The sequence below is a fragment of the Catharus ustulatus genome, chromosome 6, assembly GCF_009819885.2.
Source record: "Catharus ustulatus isolate bCatUst1 chromosome 6, bCatUst1.pri.v2, whole genome shotgun sequence".
NCBI classification, from domain to species: Eukaryota; Metazoa; Chordata; class Aves; order Passeriformes; family Turdidae; genus Catharus; species Catharus ustulatus.
The window spans coordinates 25909312-25926167 of NC_046226.1; the positions used below are offsets into that span (position 1 = coordinate 25909312).

Here is a 16856-nt window from a genome sequence, read left to right on the forward strand (position 1 = left end):
ATAAATAAAAACATTACATTCTTATTTAACAATATCTGAACTACATGTCAGAATAATTATATTTTGGTCAACATTTAGAAATAAAAAAAAAAACAAACAATCATCTACCCTGCAAAGGAATGATATAAAAATCTGTATTAATTTAGTAACACCTGGAAATACTATATAAAGAACCAACATTTAACAAGACCATCAACCTCAGCAGTTTATGCTGTCCCCAAATTTTAAGAACCACACAAACAATCTGTGTGCACTGACAACTTTTAAGTTACTGCCCTACACATTCATAAGACATTCCAATAATGGTAGTGTATTCCCATTGCCACATTTTCCATCCAGGAAGACTAACATGTAAAATGAATCTGTAGCTCACATAAATAAAGGCCAACAGCTAGAAAATCACAGATGGGCTCACATCCAACTTCATGACAAATATGGAATGGGCCCCCATTGTGCATGTGCACTGTAACTAGTTCTGAAAATCAGTACTCATAACAAACCAGCTAAATACTGTGCTAAAACACAGAGCCTCCTATTAAGATAGAATACCAGGAGATGAACAAAGTCAATATATTTAATCTTCACTTTACCTAAAATAATTTGCTGCCTCTTTCCTTTAAAGAAATAAGTATCTAACTTTCAACCAGCTTACTACTCCTCCAATAAATTACAGGGAAAGCCCTCATACACCTGTCACTATTCCTTATCTAGCACCCCAGAAAGAGATGAAGTCAGCTATTTTGAATTGCCATGACCCAACACAATTTCCTAATTTTTGTACCAAGGAGTAATATTTAACAGGTAAAGGTGAAATCAGCAAAAATTCTAAACATTTACAGTAATCTGTGAGCAAAAATAAAATGCATCTTTTCATGACAACACATCTCTTGTGGAAAAGTAAAAATCAAAATGAGATGTTGAGGGGTCTTAGTTGACCTGTAGGATAATCTGAATCCCTCCTCCTCATGAACTGCATCTTGCTATTGAAACTTTATTTACCTTTCAAACCATAGCTTTATATTCCGCATAAATGTTTTGTGAGGGTATATTTGGTTCTCTCTCAAATATAAGAGGATACCAAAGAGCTCTTTTTGTAACTCAGCATCTTTCATACCCCTGCTGAAGTAAAAAAATGACTGCAGGACATCCAAGGTTGGGACCACACCTTTAGCCAACATTTCACTGTACAGTTCAAAGGCGAGTTTCATTTCTTGGTGACAGCTGGCTGCTTTGATACAAGATTCATAGCATGTCCGTGAGGGAATCATAATCTTTTTTACTTCTTCCAGAAGAGTCAAGGCCATTCTCCATTGATCTGAATTGCTCAACCCCTTGATTAGTAGGTTGTAAGCCCCACTTTCTAAAATCTTAAACCTGACTTTCATAATGTCATACACATCACGGATTTCTGAAACCTGTCCCTGCTGGACACACAGTGTCAGGTATTTGACCAACACATTGTATGCAACGTCACCATTACGCTTTGCCAGGTGGGTCAGCAAGGACTTGGCCACATCAATGGGGCTGTTGCACTTGATCATACTGTTCAGCATCACCTCTTCAAATATTTCAGGAAATTGGAAATCTTCCCTTAGTTTGCTCCATTCCTCAGCCTGCAAAGGTTTTTCTGGAGGTTGTACATTGCTAAACTTATGCCTTGACTGAATACGATTCATTGACCATTTCTTTGCAGCTCCAACTGAAGAAAAGTGGAATTTCCCTTCAGGTATTTCTTTAGACTCCTCATCCCATTCTTTTCCTTCTCTGCAATCAATTTCAGACCTTTTCTTGGTAGGCAAGACATCAGTTTCTTTGGGGTCCACCGGTAATGCAGTGCTGGAAGATGTCATAAAACTGAAATAATTAATTTTTTCCCTAGTAGGGATGCTGAAAGAGGCAGCAAACAGTTGTCTGCATCTTGAAACAGGCCAGAACATGTGACATTTCCATAGCAAAGCCTGAAAACCCTGCTGACTAGTTTGAGAAAAGAGTGCCATCACAAGACAAAATATCTCACTATTAACTCACTGTATCTGATGAAGTTATAAAATGAAAAATACAGTTCGCATGGGGATGTTTATTAATAAAAGCCCAAGAGTTGTCAAGCTGTATAAGCTTCTGATTGTTCTGTGAGTCCTTTTTGTTTCCTATGGACACAAAAAATAAAATCTTTTTTCACAAAAATCAATCTCTTAGACTGTGAGGACAATAATCCAAAGTGAGTGTATCTTTCTAGAGAAGATGCTCTGGATGTTATGATTCCTGTTTGTTGGTTACAGCAATGATGTGTACTGTCAATGTTGTACGCAGACAGACAACGCTGATGCAGCTACACAAAAAGCACGGGGTTTTTCTTCCTGCCTTTGTCCAAGTCAGGAGATTTCCTAAAAATAAAAACAACACGACGATATCACGACCTGCTCCGTGGTTTCCTTTGATATTTACATATGCATGCTAGCAAACACGAAACTCAAGGTAGCGCGACGATTTCAGGTGAGAAATCCCAATCCTGATGCTTTAGGCAATCCCAGGACGGGGCTCCTACACTGCTTCCCTCACATTTTCCACCTGGTGAAAAACTCCCGTTTAACTTGTATTCCCAATCCCAAATCCTTGGTAACGCCGCTGCCAAGAGGCAGAGCAACACCGCTGACGGTAATTACACTGAAACCCGAAGTACATATTAGATTATACAGCTAAATACTGGGAGGTCCACAGGCTAGTCCGCCTCACGGGGACCCCGTGACCCCGCAGAGTCCCACGTCCCTCACTCGGTGCCCCGCGGACGCGGTCCGGCCGTACCGCAGAACGCCCAGCTTTTGGGAAAGTCGCTCCCGCTCGCCCCTCTCTCCCTCATCCCCCCGTGACGGGCCCACCTGACGCGCGCGCAGCGGCCATTCAGGGCAGGCGCGTGGCCGCGGCAGAGCAGACCAGCTTCCCATTGGCCCGGAAGCGCGTGGCGGGCCCGCGCCCGCGCGTGGAGCCAATCGCGTCCCACCGGGCGGGGCCACACGTGATCCGCGCGCCCCGTTGGGAAGGACGGGGCTGCTCCGCCATCTTGGGTGCGGGCAAGAAGCTCCGAAGGGCAGGGGCGCGTCGCGCGGGGCAGTGCGCATGCGTGGGGAGGCGGTGGGCGCGTGCCGATGGACTGGGAGCGGAGGCTGCGGGCCCGGCTGGCCGCGCGCCGCGCGCGTGAGTGGCCCGGGATCGCGAGCGGGCGGGGGAAGCGCCCCGGGGTGCCCGCAGTCACCGGCGGGGCGGGGACACGGCCGGCCGGGCGAGCGTCGGCCTCTCCGGTGCTGCCGTAGCTCGCCGTGCCCGGGCTGCCGCAGGGGCCGCGCGGGTCCCGGAGTCCGCCCCGCGGAGAAACCAGCTGTCGTGGCTCGGAGCGGTGAGGGCTGCGCCGCCCGGCCCGGCTCACGGCCCCGCGCGGTTTGCTCGCAGTGAGCGCAGGGGCGCAGCGCCAGCCCCGAGCCGGCACGGACCGGGCTGCCCCTGAAACAGGAGCGCTGCTGCCCTGTCAGGCGTCCCCATGGAGCTGCTGCGACTGCATACCCTGCAGTGAATCGGGTGGGCGCAGTCACGGAAAGAGGTGCTGCGTACCTACTCAAAATAATTGTGGGGCATACTCTTATGTCATTTATGTGATTGGTCTGTGTTCCGCTCATTTCCGCCTCATGTCTGTGTTAGTAAACAGCACAACCGAATAAGCCTCAGTATTAATTCTGCTTTTCAAGCCCCTCAATACATTAGAACTCTATTTGGCCTACACCGTGAACATTCTTTTCTGTGTCAATCAGCCAAAAAGAGTGAACAAGAGCTAAAGGATGAAGAAATGGAATTGTTCACAAAATACTACATGGAGTGGAAAGGAGGGAAAAAAAGTGACAATATATCCTATGTAAACATACCACGATTTTACTACAGGGTAAGTGTAGTATCCAGATTAACTTCTAACAAGAGACTATTCTGTGTTATAAAAGAAGTTTCGCTCACTCATAGGGACCCTGCAGCTTCAGAAGCTAAAGTAGATTGAAATCCAAGTGATGTGAATTGCTTAGTCTAGTTTTTTGTTTTGTACAATTATGAATTTCAGCAGTTTAAAATAATTACTAAGAATCTTATCAGAGTCAGTGAGCTGTTTTGCTGATCAGGCTGCTTGGTAAAGATAGGAAGTTCTCTTTCAGAGGCACTTAATGTTTTAACTAAATTTTGACATACCAGTGTTACACATTGGTAACTGTACACTGCTGGTTCCTGTTTAGACATGATGGGATGCTGCCTCATGAAAATGGTGGGTCATTGGTCTTGCAGACTAGAGATGGATCTGTTGCTTGCATCATCCGTCAGAAATGCTGGGTCCAGCAACCTAGTTTTGAGATTAATCAGATTGGGATGGGAGCACATGTAGACATCTTGATATTGCTGGCACTCATCAACTTGACCATGCAGCTGCTGTCAAACCTCTCATGGTCACATATTACTTAGGGTCTCACGTTTCTGCCAATTAAGTCCTCAAGTACTTAGGTTTCAGTTGATGGATACATGTGCAACTCTCCAAGTTCCAGTGGTGCTGTACTGTTTGGCATGTAAATATTGGCAGAACTAGGTGTTCTTTCATCTTATTTGTTGGCCAAAACAAGTCTAGTAGACATTCACACTTTGGAGAGTCAGGCCTACCACAAAATAGAATGTGGTGCTTCTCCTGAGTAAAGCACAACAGTAAATGCCCTTTTTTGTGAGCCCTCATATCTAGCAGCCATGGGAAAGTGCTTACTTGATGGGTTATCAGCTATGAGGTACTTCTCTGTCTGTCCTGTTAAAGATCTCCTGCTTTGAGTGCTTCATTATTGAAGTGGTTTGAGGTGGTGTGCAAACGATATCCCTTGTAGCAGTTTGGTAGACTGGCTGTTTTCTATCAAGTAAACAACTTCAGTTAGAGTGTGTGACTTAAGACTATCTAAGAATACTTGCTGGATGTGTAGTTTCTGAATAATACTGTGCAGAAAATTAAAATGCCACAATGTTTCCAGCTGCCAGCTGAAGATGAAGTCTTACTTCAGAAATTAAGGGAAGAATCTAGAGCTGTCTTTCTGCAAAGAAAAAGTAGAGAACTGTTGGATAATGAAGAGCTGCAGGTAGGAAAATAATTTCTGTATATCTTGTAGTGGCTGCTGAATGGATTTAGATTATTTCCTGTCAGAGCTTGATGATGTCCTATCTGCCCCACAGAACCTTGTGGTAGGATGCTTTGTATTTGGGCACACAGTACTTGGTAAAACTGAAGTACTGCCGAGCCTTGGGCTAGTAATGCCAGTGTGAAGCTTGCTCATTATGATGACTGTGAGGACTAAACTGATGGCTTCTGGTTTTCCAGCACGCTGCAATGATTTCCCTGGTGGGCCCAGATGATGACATAAGTTCTGTTTCTGTATCACTGAGAGAGACTTCTAAGATGGTTGATTTTATTGCACTGCAAAGACAAAAGACCCTAGAAATGCTAGTGCGGGAGGGAGAGTGTACGTGTGTTTAGCAGCATTTAAGGAAATGGAAGTAGCAAACTCACTTTTCTGGCTGAGTTTCTTAAACATTGTATCTTAAGCACATTGACGTCTCTAAAGAGATACCTTCTTAACCAAATATAAATACCTTTTAAGAATTTATGGTTCCTACTGGACAAACATCAGACATCACCTATGATTGGGGAAGAAGCAATGATTAATTATGAGAACTTCTTGAAAGTTGGTGAAAAAGCTGGACCAAAATGCAAGTAAGGCTTTCTTCTCTTGTATGTGCTCATTTTGACTAAACTTAAGTGCTACTGTAACTTTCAGTTGCTAAAATAGATGGGAACAGTTTAATGGTGAGAGAAAATCATATCCATGTAGTTACTGATGAACTGGTTTCGCTACATCCTTGCCAAAGGTAAGTGCATCTCTGAGGTGGCTTGTAATAAGGGGTGCCTAAAAGAATGGTAGTGCATCCTTTTGAAGAAATTTTTATCAGCATGAACATTTTTAGATGTAGTAGTCAGTGAACAGCACATTATATAAATGAACTGTAAATCATGTCTCCAGTGATACTGCCCGATTTTCCCTGACATCTTCTGATGCAGAATTTCCTACCGGATGTGCACAGCATGCAGTGAATGGTCCTTCCTTATGCTGCTGTTGGAGATGGCTGTTGTGCACATGGCTTTGTGTTTGAGCTTTGGGCAGAAGCAAATTATTTGTTAGTACTGGCATTTTTTTTATGTGCGTGTTGTAGAAGATTGGAAGCTACCAAACATATTGTAGTAAAGACAAATTGAATAAAAGCTCTCAAAAGTTCTACATCACTGAAGACTCATGAGCAGAAAAGGTAGCTGCTTTTTCTTGATTTTACTGGTGTTACTTGGTAGGATTCCACCTGATGAGTGTAAAGTGGCATATGAACACGTTCTGTGTTAAAATGTTATTTTACAGGATCTGTAAATTTCAAATGCTTTAACTGGATCTGTCAGTGCAGTGTAATCAGAGGCATAGCAATACCTTTGTGTTTATGTTTTACAGGCAATTCTTTACAGCGAAGATCTTTGCTAAATTACTCCATAATGATCCTTATGGGAGAATATCTATCATGCAGTTTTTCAATTATGTCATGCGAAAAGGTTAGTGGATGCTGCTTCTGTGTTAGACGTTGTTTCATTTTAAGGCTATTTTCAGCTTTATTAGTTGCTTGATGTTCCCTTCAACAACAGTGAGATCTGCTGAGATTGATAACTGCAAATGCTTTTTTTCTTGAGGCTTGGGATTTTTTCTTGTACTAGAAGGTGGGAGTTCATCATACTTCTGAAATCCCCCTCTTCCTGGCCACAGATATGCTTGATCTGTTTGTTACATATATTGTCATTCTGATTTCTTTTATTCAGTGCAAAACAATACAGTTCCATGGCAGGTGTGATCTTAATCACCTGTGATTGGGCAGATAGTTTTGTTTGCTGTTTGTCCTTCTACAGAGTGGTGCTGTCTGTGTTTTTTAACCGTTTGTCAAATATGTCAGCATGTTTCTTTTGTCACCATATTTTCAGTTATTTTTATTATAAATAGCCACTGAAAAATACCCTTTTTAAAAAATATGTATTAGATGTTTTTTAAAAACAGTAGGCTGGCTAGCAGAAAGGAAGACTGTCTCATCTTTTGTCCTGGCTACTGTATTCTTAGATCTGCTAAAGCCTTTGGGAGAGGAGAACAGCACCTTTCTCTGAGCTGCTCAGCATACTTAACTTAAAATCTTGTGATGCAAGGGATGAGAAATGTGTTGAGCAGAAAGCATGATATACAGATGTGCACAGTATGCAAGAAATGAGTAATAGACCCATTTCCAACAACAAACCCAAAAGCTGCAGGATAAGAGACTTGTGACAAAGTCTGTTAGAATTGTATGCATTTCAAAAAGGCCCACCCAGATGGACGCAACAGAGGTTCTTCCAGAGCTTTGTTTCACCCAGAAGTTTTGAGTCTTGTATATTTAGGATGATGCCTTTTTACTAAGCGAACAAACAAAATAATAATAATAAAAGAAAGGCGCCATCACCACATCACTTCATGTTTGATGCGTTTATCTTTAAACTTAAGCCAACAACAAAACAGCCTCAGTGTATGTCTGCCTTCCGAGTGACACTTAGCCCACCACGAGAAACACTTACCTTGAAGAGTGAATGTACTGAAGGACAGCTCATATTGCATAGGAGCAACTTTTGAACTGTGTCTTCAGAAAATGGAAGTTAAATGTCATGCTGAGTATGTGAATAATAGTTTTTATTAATCTAATCTGTACTCCATCGCTGTTACAGTGCTTTAACAATGGCCTCAAGCACACTGTCCTTTAGTTTGTCCAATTAATGTGTCTTCTTGTTACAAAGATAGATGCTTGTGTGATTCTAATTCTCGCCTTGTAACTCAGAAGTGAGGGCCTGACCTTTGGCTGTAGCTGCAGCGTGTGGTGCTATACAAGGAGTTGTAGCAGTCTATCTGTATATGACATTGTGCAGCTGTAATGCAGTGAAAATGCACTGCTACACGTTTCTAAGTCAGTGAGAGAGAATGAATCCATATGATTCCATATGGAATTCCATAACGGACTGTGTGTGCCCGCAGCCCGGAAAGCCTGGGCCGCATCAAAAGAAGCGTGTCCAGCAAGTTGAGGGAGATGATTCTTGCCCTCTGCTCTGGCTGAGACCCCACCTGGAGTCAGCACAGGAAAGATGTGAGCCTCTCCTATGACCACACACTGAGAGAGTTGAGTTGTCCAGCCCGGAGAAGAGAAGGCTCTGGGGGAGCCCTCATTATGGACTTTCAGTACTTAAAGGGAACATATAAAATGGAGAGAGAATGACTTCTTACCCCAGGCAGACAGTGATAGGACAAAGGGAAACTGTTTTATATTAAAAGAGGAGACATTTAGAATGGATGCTGGGAAGAAATACTTTGCTCAGAGGGTGGTGAGGCACTGGAACAGATTGTCCAGAGAAGTTGTGGATGCACCATTCCTGGAACTGTTCAAGGCCAGACTGGATGGGGCTTTGAGCAATCTGATCTAATGAGTGCCATCCCTGCCTGTGGTGAGGGAAGGCTGGAACTAGGTGATCTTTAAAGTTGCTTCTAATCCTAGAATTTCTATGATACATCAAATAAAATGTGGTATCTGCTCAGCCATTTTTCATATCAAGTTATTATAAGGCAGTTGTGGCAATGGTGTATATTTATATTATAAATAGAATATATTTATGAAGTGTATGTTTATAGTATGTTGCAAGTGACTCTTATAAATTCAGAGATGAAACAATGTTCTAAGGAGGACATGACATGGCTTTGCTTAAAGCTCAGAAAAATGGGAAGAGGCACTTAAAATCCAACTGTGCCTTGCAGCCTCCAGAATAACTTCAGATTTTGGCAAGAACTCAAAAGCCCTATAGGTTGCTTGTGTTGTAATTCTGTTTTCTGTTTCACAGTATGGCTTCATCAGACAAGAATAGGTCTTAGTTTATATGATGTGGCAGGCCAAGGTTACCTCAGAGAATCAGTAAGTAAATTCTTGATTAACTTAATGTCTCTCTTTAATCAAATGACAGAGCATCAGAAAGATCCAAATTTTTTTCTAATCTTGTCTTCTAAAAGCTTGTATCATAACATGGATTTGGGATTAGGCAGATTTGTTTGGATAAATTGGAATTCATATATTCACGAGATGAGGTGGTGAGAGTGGTGCTAAGCTTTTAAACTTTGGGGTAATTTTCTGAAAAAAGTTTGTATCTACAAGGATTTCATGTCATTAGCACTTTACTAGATTTAGTAGGTAAAAATCACAAATTATTCTTCAGTGAAATACTTGCCTGTTCTAAAAGGAGGTAATATTATAAAATAAAAATGTCCTAGTTACCACTCAGAGAAAAACAGTTTATTAAAAAATATTTAGCAATGAGATAATCCAGTCAGGAGTTATGCTTCTGATATTTGGAAAAGGTACAGTTGAATGTACTTATATTTACATATAAATATGGACTTTGTTAAATTCTGCTTTATTAATAGATTGTTTCAGCCCTGGAATCAGATGTGCATGTATATGATCTGGGATTTCTTGCACAGAGACAGAAGGTTTTTTACCTGCTTTCCTGCTCTTTTCTGCATTGTTGCAGGACTATATTTTTAACAAAATGCTCTTGAAAGCCAGAGAGGAATATAGCAAACATGGAACAATAGTAATGTTTAATGCTTGTTTTCTTTCTTAATTCTGCAGGATTTAGAAAACTATATTTTGGAACTCATCCCTACTTTGCCACAACTGGATGGCTTAGAAAAATCTTTTTACTCCTTCTATGTCTGCACAGCAGTTAGAAAGTTTTTCTTCTTTCTTGATCCTCTCAGAACAGGTAGGTCTACTAAAATGTTTCCACTGAAGCTACTTGTGTTTTCAAAGCAATGTGTAGTTGTCCTGGTAGGCTTTTGTTCAGCATTGAAGATTAATCTCTACTGAAGACCATGCCTCTTCATTGTGGTCTAATTATCTACTTCTACAGCTAATGAATTTCTGTGAGATACATATCATATATAAAGTTATCTCATAGAAATTGACAAATAAGATACTGTTTTATTATAATGAGCCATTAGCAGTAGATAATTTTTCAAATGTTCCGGGTGAGTAGAAAACACAGCAACCAACAACACAACTGCTTGTCAGAACATCCACAAAATTGTTGAAATGGTTAGAGTGATGTGCTTTTGCTGTGGTTAAATCTGTGTGCACCATGTAGACCCACTAGAAAAGATCTGCAGTTAGGTCTGATAATGCTTGTTACAAGCGTAGCTCCCTCCTATGCCCTCGATTTAAGTCACAAACTAGATGTGTTTTCAAAGTCCAGCTGTGTAGCCCTTGTAAAGGTCAGAATTGTGTGGGCAGCAGCCTCTGGCAGAGGTAATTACAAACGTTTGGAGATGGTGGGTGGGAAGTTACAATGCCATTATTTTGTACAGCTGTTAGCACCGTTTCTGTGCACCAGTCAGAGCTGCACCAGCAGAAGTGCATTCTGCTACCTTAGCTTTGTGTCACAGCTCTGGTTTTGAAGGTGTAAGAATAACATGTCACTTAGGAGAGTATTATTTCATCAAATGTTTTAAGCATGCTTTCTTTGCATTTTTGAGTTAGTGTTGAACACTCATATTTATTTTAATCTAGTTTTCTGGCGTTTAAGGCTTCAGGATAGCTCCTGCCAATATCAGGCTAGTTTTGTCCAGTCCTTTTAAAGGTATTTTATTTCATCTCTGAAATTAGAGCCTTATCCTTGATGTTAGATGTGGGTTTTGTTTAGCTTTTATTTCTTAAAGTGCTATCTTTTTCCACTCCAAATACTTCTTTCTTAAGTAAAGCCACCTAAATGAAAATAGTCAAATGGATATGTTGGCTGAGCAACTGTTAAAATGTATTTTCCTTTTCTTGCTGCAGGGAAGATAAAGATACAGGATATTTTAGCTTGCAGCTTCCTGGATGATTTACTGGAGGTAAAGGTCTCTAACATATACTGTTGTATTTTAATGTACTCTTTCTGAATTCTAACTTTATGTTTCACTTAGTTAAGGGATGAAGAACTTTCTAAAGAAAGTCAGGAAACAAACTGGTTTTCTGCTCCTTCTGCATTAAGAGTTTATGGTAGGTTCCTTTATATGTCAGCACTTTCCTTCTCTTTCTTGTATGACTTAGTCACTATTTTTCCTCTGTTTTTGTCATGTTAAATTCTCTTGCTAACTCATCTTTGCAAATCCTGAATCTGCCATTTCAGTTGATCTTCCTGACTTTCTTTACAATTTTGGTTCTCCGATGTTGCTCTTTTTTGTGGTTTTATAATCTTGTGCAACAAGGTACAAGATTTCTCTGTAACCTTCTCTTCTGGCTCTGTTCATGTCTTTGTATCATCTTTAGCTCTTTTTTAATGTTTACAGCATATTTGTATAAAATAATATGCTCTTAGCCTTCTGCTCCTCTCTCTGTATCCACAGCTATTAACTTAGATTAGAACTGCTAACACCTCATTATAGGAATCCCACTTCTTCTCCCTCCATGCTCTGTGCTTATTGAATATTGTTTGATGCTTTATGAATATTATTGTGGATCTAGTAAATTCTCATTTAATTGCATTAATTTTATTATGAAAATTTAAAAATTTAGCATTTCAATGTTTGTTTGTCTCTGTTGAAACAGTTCTTTTCTGATAGAGGTATATTATGGTTTGCTTTTTTAATCTCCTTCCTAGGTCAGTACTTAAACCTTGATAAAGATCACAATGGAATGCTCAGCAAAGAAGAACTGTCCCGATATGGAACAGGGACTCTGACCAACATATTTTTAGATCGTGTCTTTCAGGAATGCTTAACTTATGATGGTGAAATGGTAATTACGTATTTTCCCTTTGTCTACAGCGTAACACCTTTGGCTTATTGAGTTGAGAAATGTCGTAATAATCAGTATCTTTAAAGCAAAGAGTAGCTTGAGGTAAAGTAACTTTTATCATTGTGCACACAAATGACCATGCAACATAAATTTTCTTGAGAGTAAGGTGACTGCAGTGTGGCCTAAAAATGAATTGCATGCTTGAAAAAGCAGAGGTGATAGAGAATCCAGACAGCCTAGGATAACACCACTTGTAGATTCAGTTTAAAAGTTCACGTTGAAGATGCAGCAAGGCTTTTTAGTTAAATGTAGTGCTTTAAAGAGGATCAAAGACAAGTAGCATACTTGAGATCAGTGCAAGTCAGCTAAGCTGTCAATTTCTGCATGAAGACAGCTGTTTTTCATTGTAAGATTTCCATAGCTGTGAAAAATGAGAAGTCTAACTAATTTAAAGTAACATCTTTTATCTAATTTTTTTGAAGCTTTACTTATCGTTCAGCCGCAATTCTTGTCTGCATTCAGATGACTGGAGTATAAAGTGATAAGTTGCAAATTCACTCTACATCCCTTTTGCCACCTGAGCAGTTTTTTTGTTAGAATCACACAGTGATTGAGGTGTCCTGTTCTGGACTTGCAACAGTAGGTTTATCTCTCTTGTATGCGGGAGGCCAGAGCAGGACCCAGTGCCTGGATTTTGTGTGAGCAGTGCTGAGTAGAGAAGGATCACCTTTCTCACCTTGCCACCAAAGCATTCCTCATGCAGCTGAGGGTGCTGTCAGCAGCCTTTGCTGCAAGGACCTGTTGCAAAGCTGCTTTCTGACCAGTCAGCCCCCAACTCTACAGGTACATGGGATTATTCCTCCCCAGATGCAGGATTTTGCATTCCCTCTGTTGAACTTGATGAGGCTCTTGTTAGCCCATTTTTCCAGGCTGTTGAGCTCTCTCTGAATGACAGCACAACTCTCTGGTGTTACAGGTAAACAGGGTAATGATGCACGCAGGGCTGTAGGATTTCTGTCCTTGTCACAACTGTATCTTGCTTGGGAAACCAAGAATCCATACTAATGAAAAATAAAAGTGTGATACTTATTTGGAATGTTAACTAATGTTTCTAGCATGTAATTTGCCAAACCACTGACTCTTGTCTAAGGATTATATACTTAGTTTGCCATATAGTTCACTATTTGGTAACATCAGGCTTACTGCTGATAGACATTTATGATAATGAAAACATTTTATATGTTTTTTTCTTCACTAGTTGGGTTTGTTCAGCAGTTTAAAGATACATTAAGTATTGTTTAAAAGCATATATATGGCTTGTTTCATTTGGGTTTATGCTTGGAATTCTATTTTGCCTCTAAAATGGCAGGTTTTCAGCAGTCATTAAAAAATAACTTCTCTGTGCACATTAGTGGCAGCAGCCATTTTCTATTTCATGTTGTCTTTTTCAGAAAATAAACTGATCCCCTACAATGAAATAGCTGCCAATTATAGAGTTCCTGCTTGCAAAATCAATTTATAAAGAAGACTATAATAAACATGATTGTATCTACTTCTAGGACTATAAAACCTACCTGGACTTTGTGCTTGCATTAGAAAACAGAAAGGAGCCTGCAGCTCTGCAATATATTTTCAAACTGCTTGATATAGAGAACAAAGGACACCTGAATGTCTTTTCCCTTAATTATTTCTTTAGGGTAAGTCTCTTTATACAAGTAGGCCATTTTCTGTGTTTATAGTGTTATAGCCTATGTGCTTCTGCATGCAGATCTGCAGGAAATCACTTTAAATTACCAATAGCCACAGGCAGGCTAGTAACGACTTCTAAGAAGATTTAATTTTTTTTAAAGACAAGAATTGGAAAGATTTCAAAAGGTATTTTCAGTAGTTTATCTGTAGTTGAAATTAACTGTTTTGATTTTGAGTAGGAAAAATATTTTCTGTTGATTTGGGGTTTTTTTAAATTGAAAATTGTCCTAAAATTGCGTGACAATTACCTATTAAAATCTTTTATGGTGGTTCTAATTGATTATTGCCCATGGTTTTAATTTCAGCTGTAATCTTAAAATTCACTAAAATAAATGAAGATAATGAAATTTATTGTTAGGCTTATACAGCTCTGGGATTTTTCATTCAGTGCTTTGCTTGCAAAAAGTTTCTTGCATTTCTCATAGTCTGCAGTTGTACCTGTTGCTGCCAAAATAGATTTAAACTAAGCTTAATTTTTTTTAGTTGCTGTTAAAATAAATTTAAGATTGTAAAACCTTCCTCCAAACAGGTTTGTGTGTGATGGGGTTTTGTTGTTTTGGGTTTTTTCTTCTGACTAGTGGGTTTGGTTTGGAAAAGGGGCAGATGTTTTGTTGTTTCATCTTGTTTTTCTCATAGATACCTGAGATATCTTGGGAAAGGAAGTGCTTTGCAGTAAAATGGTATTTTTGCTGTGGATGGTTTCAGCTGAGTTATGAGCTTGATGCTTTATTCATGTACAGGATTCCCTCAGTAGTTTCTATTCAGACACAGGGACAAGCACTCCAAATTTTGTTATATGGATCTTTGTCTTATAACTGGCAATAAATAATGTCATTGTACTTACCTGTATGCTTTAAGGATGGAGAACAAGGCACTTAATTCATTGAGTCAGTAAAGCATTCAGGCCTGCTCAAGGCATATCTTATATCCTCCTTATTTCTCTGTTGTAACAAGTCTCCTTTTTGACATGGAAGGTTCCAAGTTTTCCATGAAATCGGAACAGTTCCTATTGATTCTGTGAAGGATTCCTTTCTGATAGCATTAAGTGTGAATAGATCTGCACCTACAGAGGCTGTGCTGGTAAAGCTAAGCTGATGAGGCTGTGCAGCTTGTGCTAGTGAAACAGTTTTGTTCATAGCTGTTACTTGCAGATGTAGGTTTGGTGATGCAGGTGTTTAAATAGTACTACATTAAAAGAATTGATTTGTCTTTCTGCTGATGGGTCATTTTCATTCTCTCTTTCCCTAACCTACATTGCATTTCATACTGTGTCAGAAATGTAACTTTGTGGTTTGGGTGTATTAGTATCTTAAGTTTTGAGTCTTGAGGGATAGCATGCAAATTGCTCAAACACTGGTGTCGTAAGTGTGAAAGTGATATTCATATCATACTAATTAAGAACTGTGAACCTAGACATGTGTATCATTGATAATGCCTTAACTCACCCCTGCCTCACCTGTGGAAGAAAAATGATTGCAAGCTGTACCATGAATGCTTTGTTAGAGGGGAATACAGCTTAAGATGCAGAAGCATTTAATAAGTTTCATACGGCATCAGTATTTCACTGCACTAGCCATTCCTAATTTCTCTTTTTTCTAGGCTATTCAGGAACAAATGAAAATTCATGGACAAGAACCAGTTTCTTTTCAGGATGTCAAGGTTAGCTTTACTGGAGTACTGTGTAAAATCTTTGCATAAGCATTTCATAGTTTAATTTTTACATCATCATTTCTAGGTTGCTGTATATTTACTTGGAGAGTAGTAGAAATGAGCTGACTTGTCCTACTCATAGGTTTGAAAATGCCTTTCTAGTCAGCAGTTGCTCTGTAAAATAACTGGTATGTTCTAGTACAATTTACCTGTTAAGTACATGGGAAGGTACTTGCTAAGTGCTTTTTACAGTTCTGGGGATCATTCCTTGGGGGATGGGGGGCAGACTGGTAATTTAAACGTTCTATAAAACTGATTACTGCCGACTGTATGTTTAGCAGTTTTAGTACTTTTTGGAAAAAAAAAGTACAAGAGCTTCTACAAAACTTAGCTGATACAAGTGAACTGAGTTCCATTTTAAGGCAGAAGCCTCCCCAGAAAAGCAGATTCTTATTGAGATGTGGGAGCTGAGGACACTCTCTGAACTGTAGCCAATCAGTCAGTGTGCTTTGTATTTTAAATGCTTTGGGGCTTAACAGCTGCTTTTTTAAATTGGTGTGGGTGGCACTAGTTACCCAAAGATCATTCTGTATATGGCATGAAATAGCCATTATTCTGCTCATTAATGTGTGGGGATTTTTCTCCCAATTTTGACTTGTCTTTCATAGGATGAAATCTTTGATATGGTGAAGCCTAAGGACCCTTACAAAATCTCCCTTCAAGACTTGATCAATAGCAGTCAAGGAGACACTGTTACCAGCATTCTAATTGATCTGAATGGGTTCTGGACGTATGAGAACAGAGAAGTCCTTGTGGCAAGCGATAATGACAACACTGCTGATGTTGATGATACGTGACTTTGAATGGGAGCTGACTGTATCCATAGAGATCTCAATCTGATGGGCCAACTGTTGGAAGCTGGAAACATTCATTATCTGAATCAATTCCTCTCCATTTTACTGCTCTCCCTTCCTCCTTTGCCCCCATATGATATAAAATGTGGTACGTACACAAATCACAGAACTAATTCCTGAAACCAAAAATGCACGTGTTGTTTAAGAGGCAGAAATTACCTTTTTTTAAAATAAATATTTTTGGACTTTTTTCATGTGTACCAAGCTCTAATTTGAATAGCTTATTCTAAGTGTGAATTGACCCTGAAAGTAAGGATGTGCTTCTTGGTGCCTTCAACACTGGCCTGTATCAACTCAGCCATCCCAAACCTCCGACTCCATTCTGCATAGCTTCCTCTAATGCCAACACTGTTGGCATTCTGTTGTGAGGGCAAAAGTTTTCATTAAGAAATAAAGAATTTAGGCCTTTTTCTTCTATGCATGACCTGCTTTAAGTGCGTAATAAGTAAATTATTGAACTGGATAGTTACCTAATTTCAAGAGGTTCATTCACAGAAATAAAACTGCACTAGCTTTAGATCAAGTTAAAACAAACACCTGCACAGAGGCTTTCATCAAGTTAACCTCCTGTGCAAGTATTTTATGCGCTCTATCATAATTGTACAACTGAGCTACAGCAGT

General features: G+C 39.8%; 2 protein-coding genes across 5 annotated transcripts in view; one reads left to right on the top strand and one right to left on the bottom strand.

The window, feature by feature from the left end:
- Positions 1-2964, bottom strand: part of LOC116997856 (protein only RNase P catalytic subunit) — a 39339-nt gene extending 36375 nt beyond the window's left edge. For 2 of the 3 annotated variants that reach the window (XR_004418254.1, XM_033063018.1), the window contains exons 1-2: positions 2877-2964; positions 1000-2384 (exon numbers count right to left, since the gene is read on the bottom strand). Coding sequence is in view for 2 of the 3 variants with exons in the window: in XM_033063018.1 (XP_032918909.1) it covers positions 1000-1997 (998 nt within the window). In the remaining variant the exon portion in view is untranslated. Of the gene's footprint in view, positions 1-999; positions 2385-2802 lie in introns of all 3 variants that reach the window. The other variant, XM_033063019.1, reaches the window with a different exon arrangement.
- Positions 2965-2972: 8 nt separating this feature from the next.
- PPP2R3C (protein phosphatase 2 regulatory subunit B''gamma) lies at positions 2973-16425 on the top strand. 2 transcript variants are annotated; one of them, XM_033063022.2, is made up of 13 exons: positions 2973-3062; positions 3801-3928; positions 5034-5138; positions 5658-5770; positions 6552-6649; positions 8993-9063; positions 9778-9910; positions 10981-11036; positions 11109-11184; positions 11786-11922; positions 13482-13619; positions 15271-15330; positions 15990-16425. In XM_033063022.2, the coding sequence occupies exons 2-13, from the start codon at positions 3836-3838 to the stop codon at positions 16176-16178; spliced, it is 1269 nt and encodes a 422-aa protein (XP_032918913.1). In that variant the 5' UTR covers positions 2973-3062; positions 3801-3835; the 3' UTR covers positions 16179-16425. The 2 variants fall into 2 exon arrangements, with proteins under 2 accessions (XP_032918913.1, XP_032918912.1); XM_033063021.2 differs by lacking the exon at positions 2973-3062 and adding an exon at positions 3097-3192.
- Positions 16426-16856: the final 431 nt, after the last annotated feature.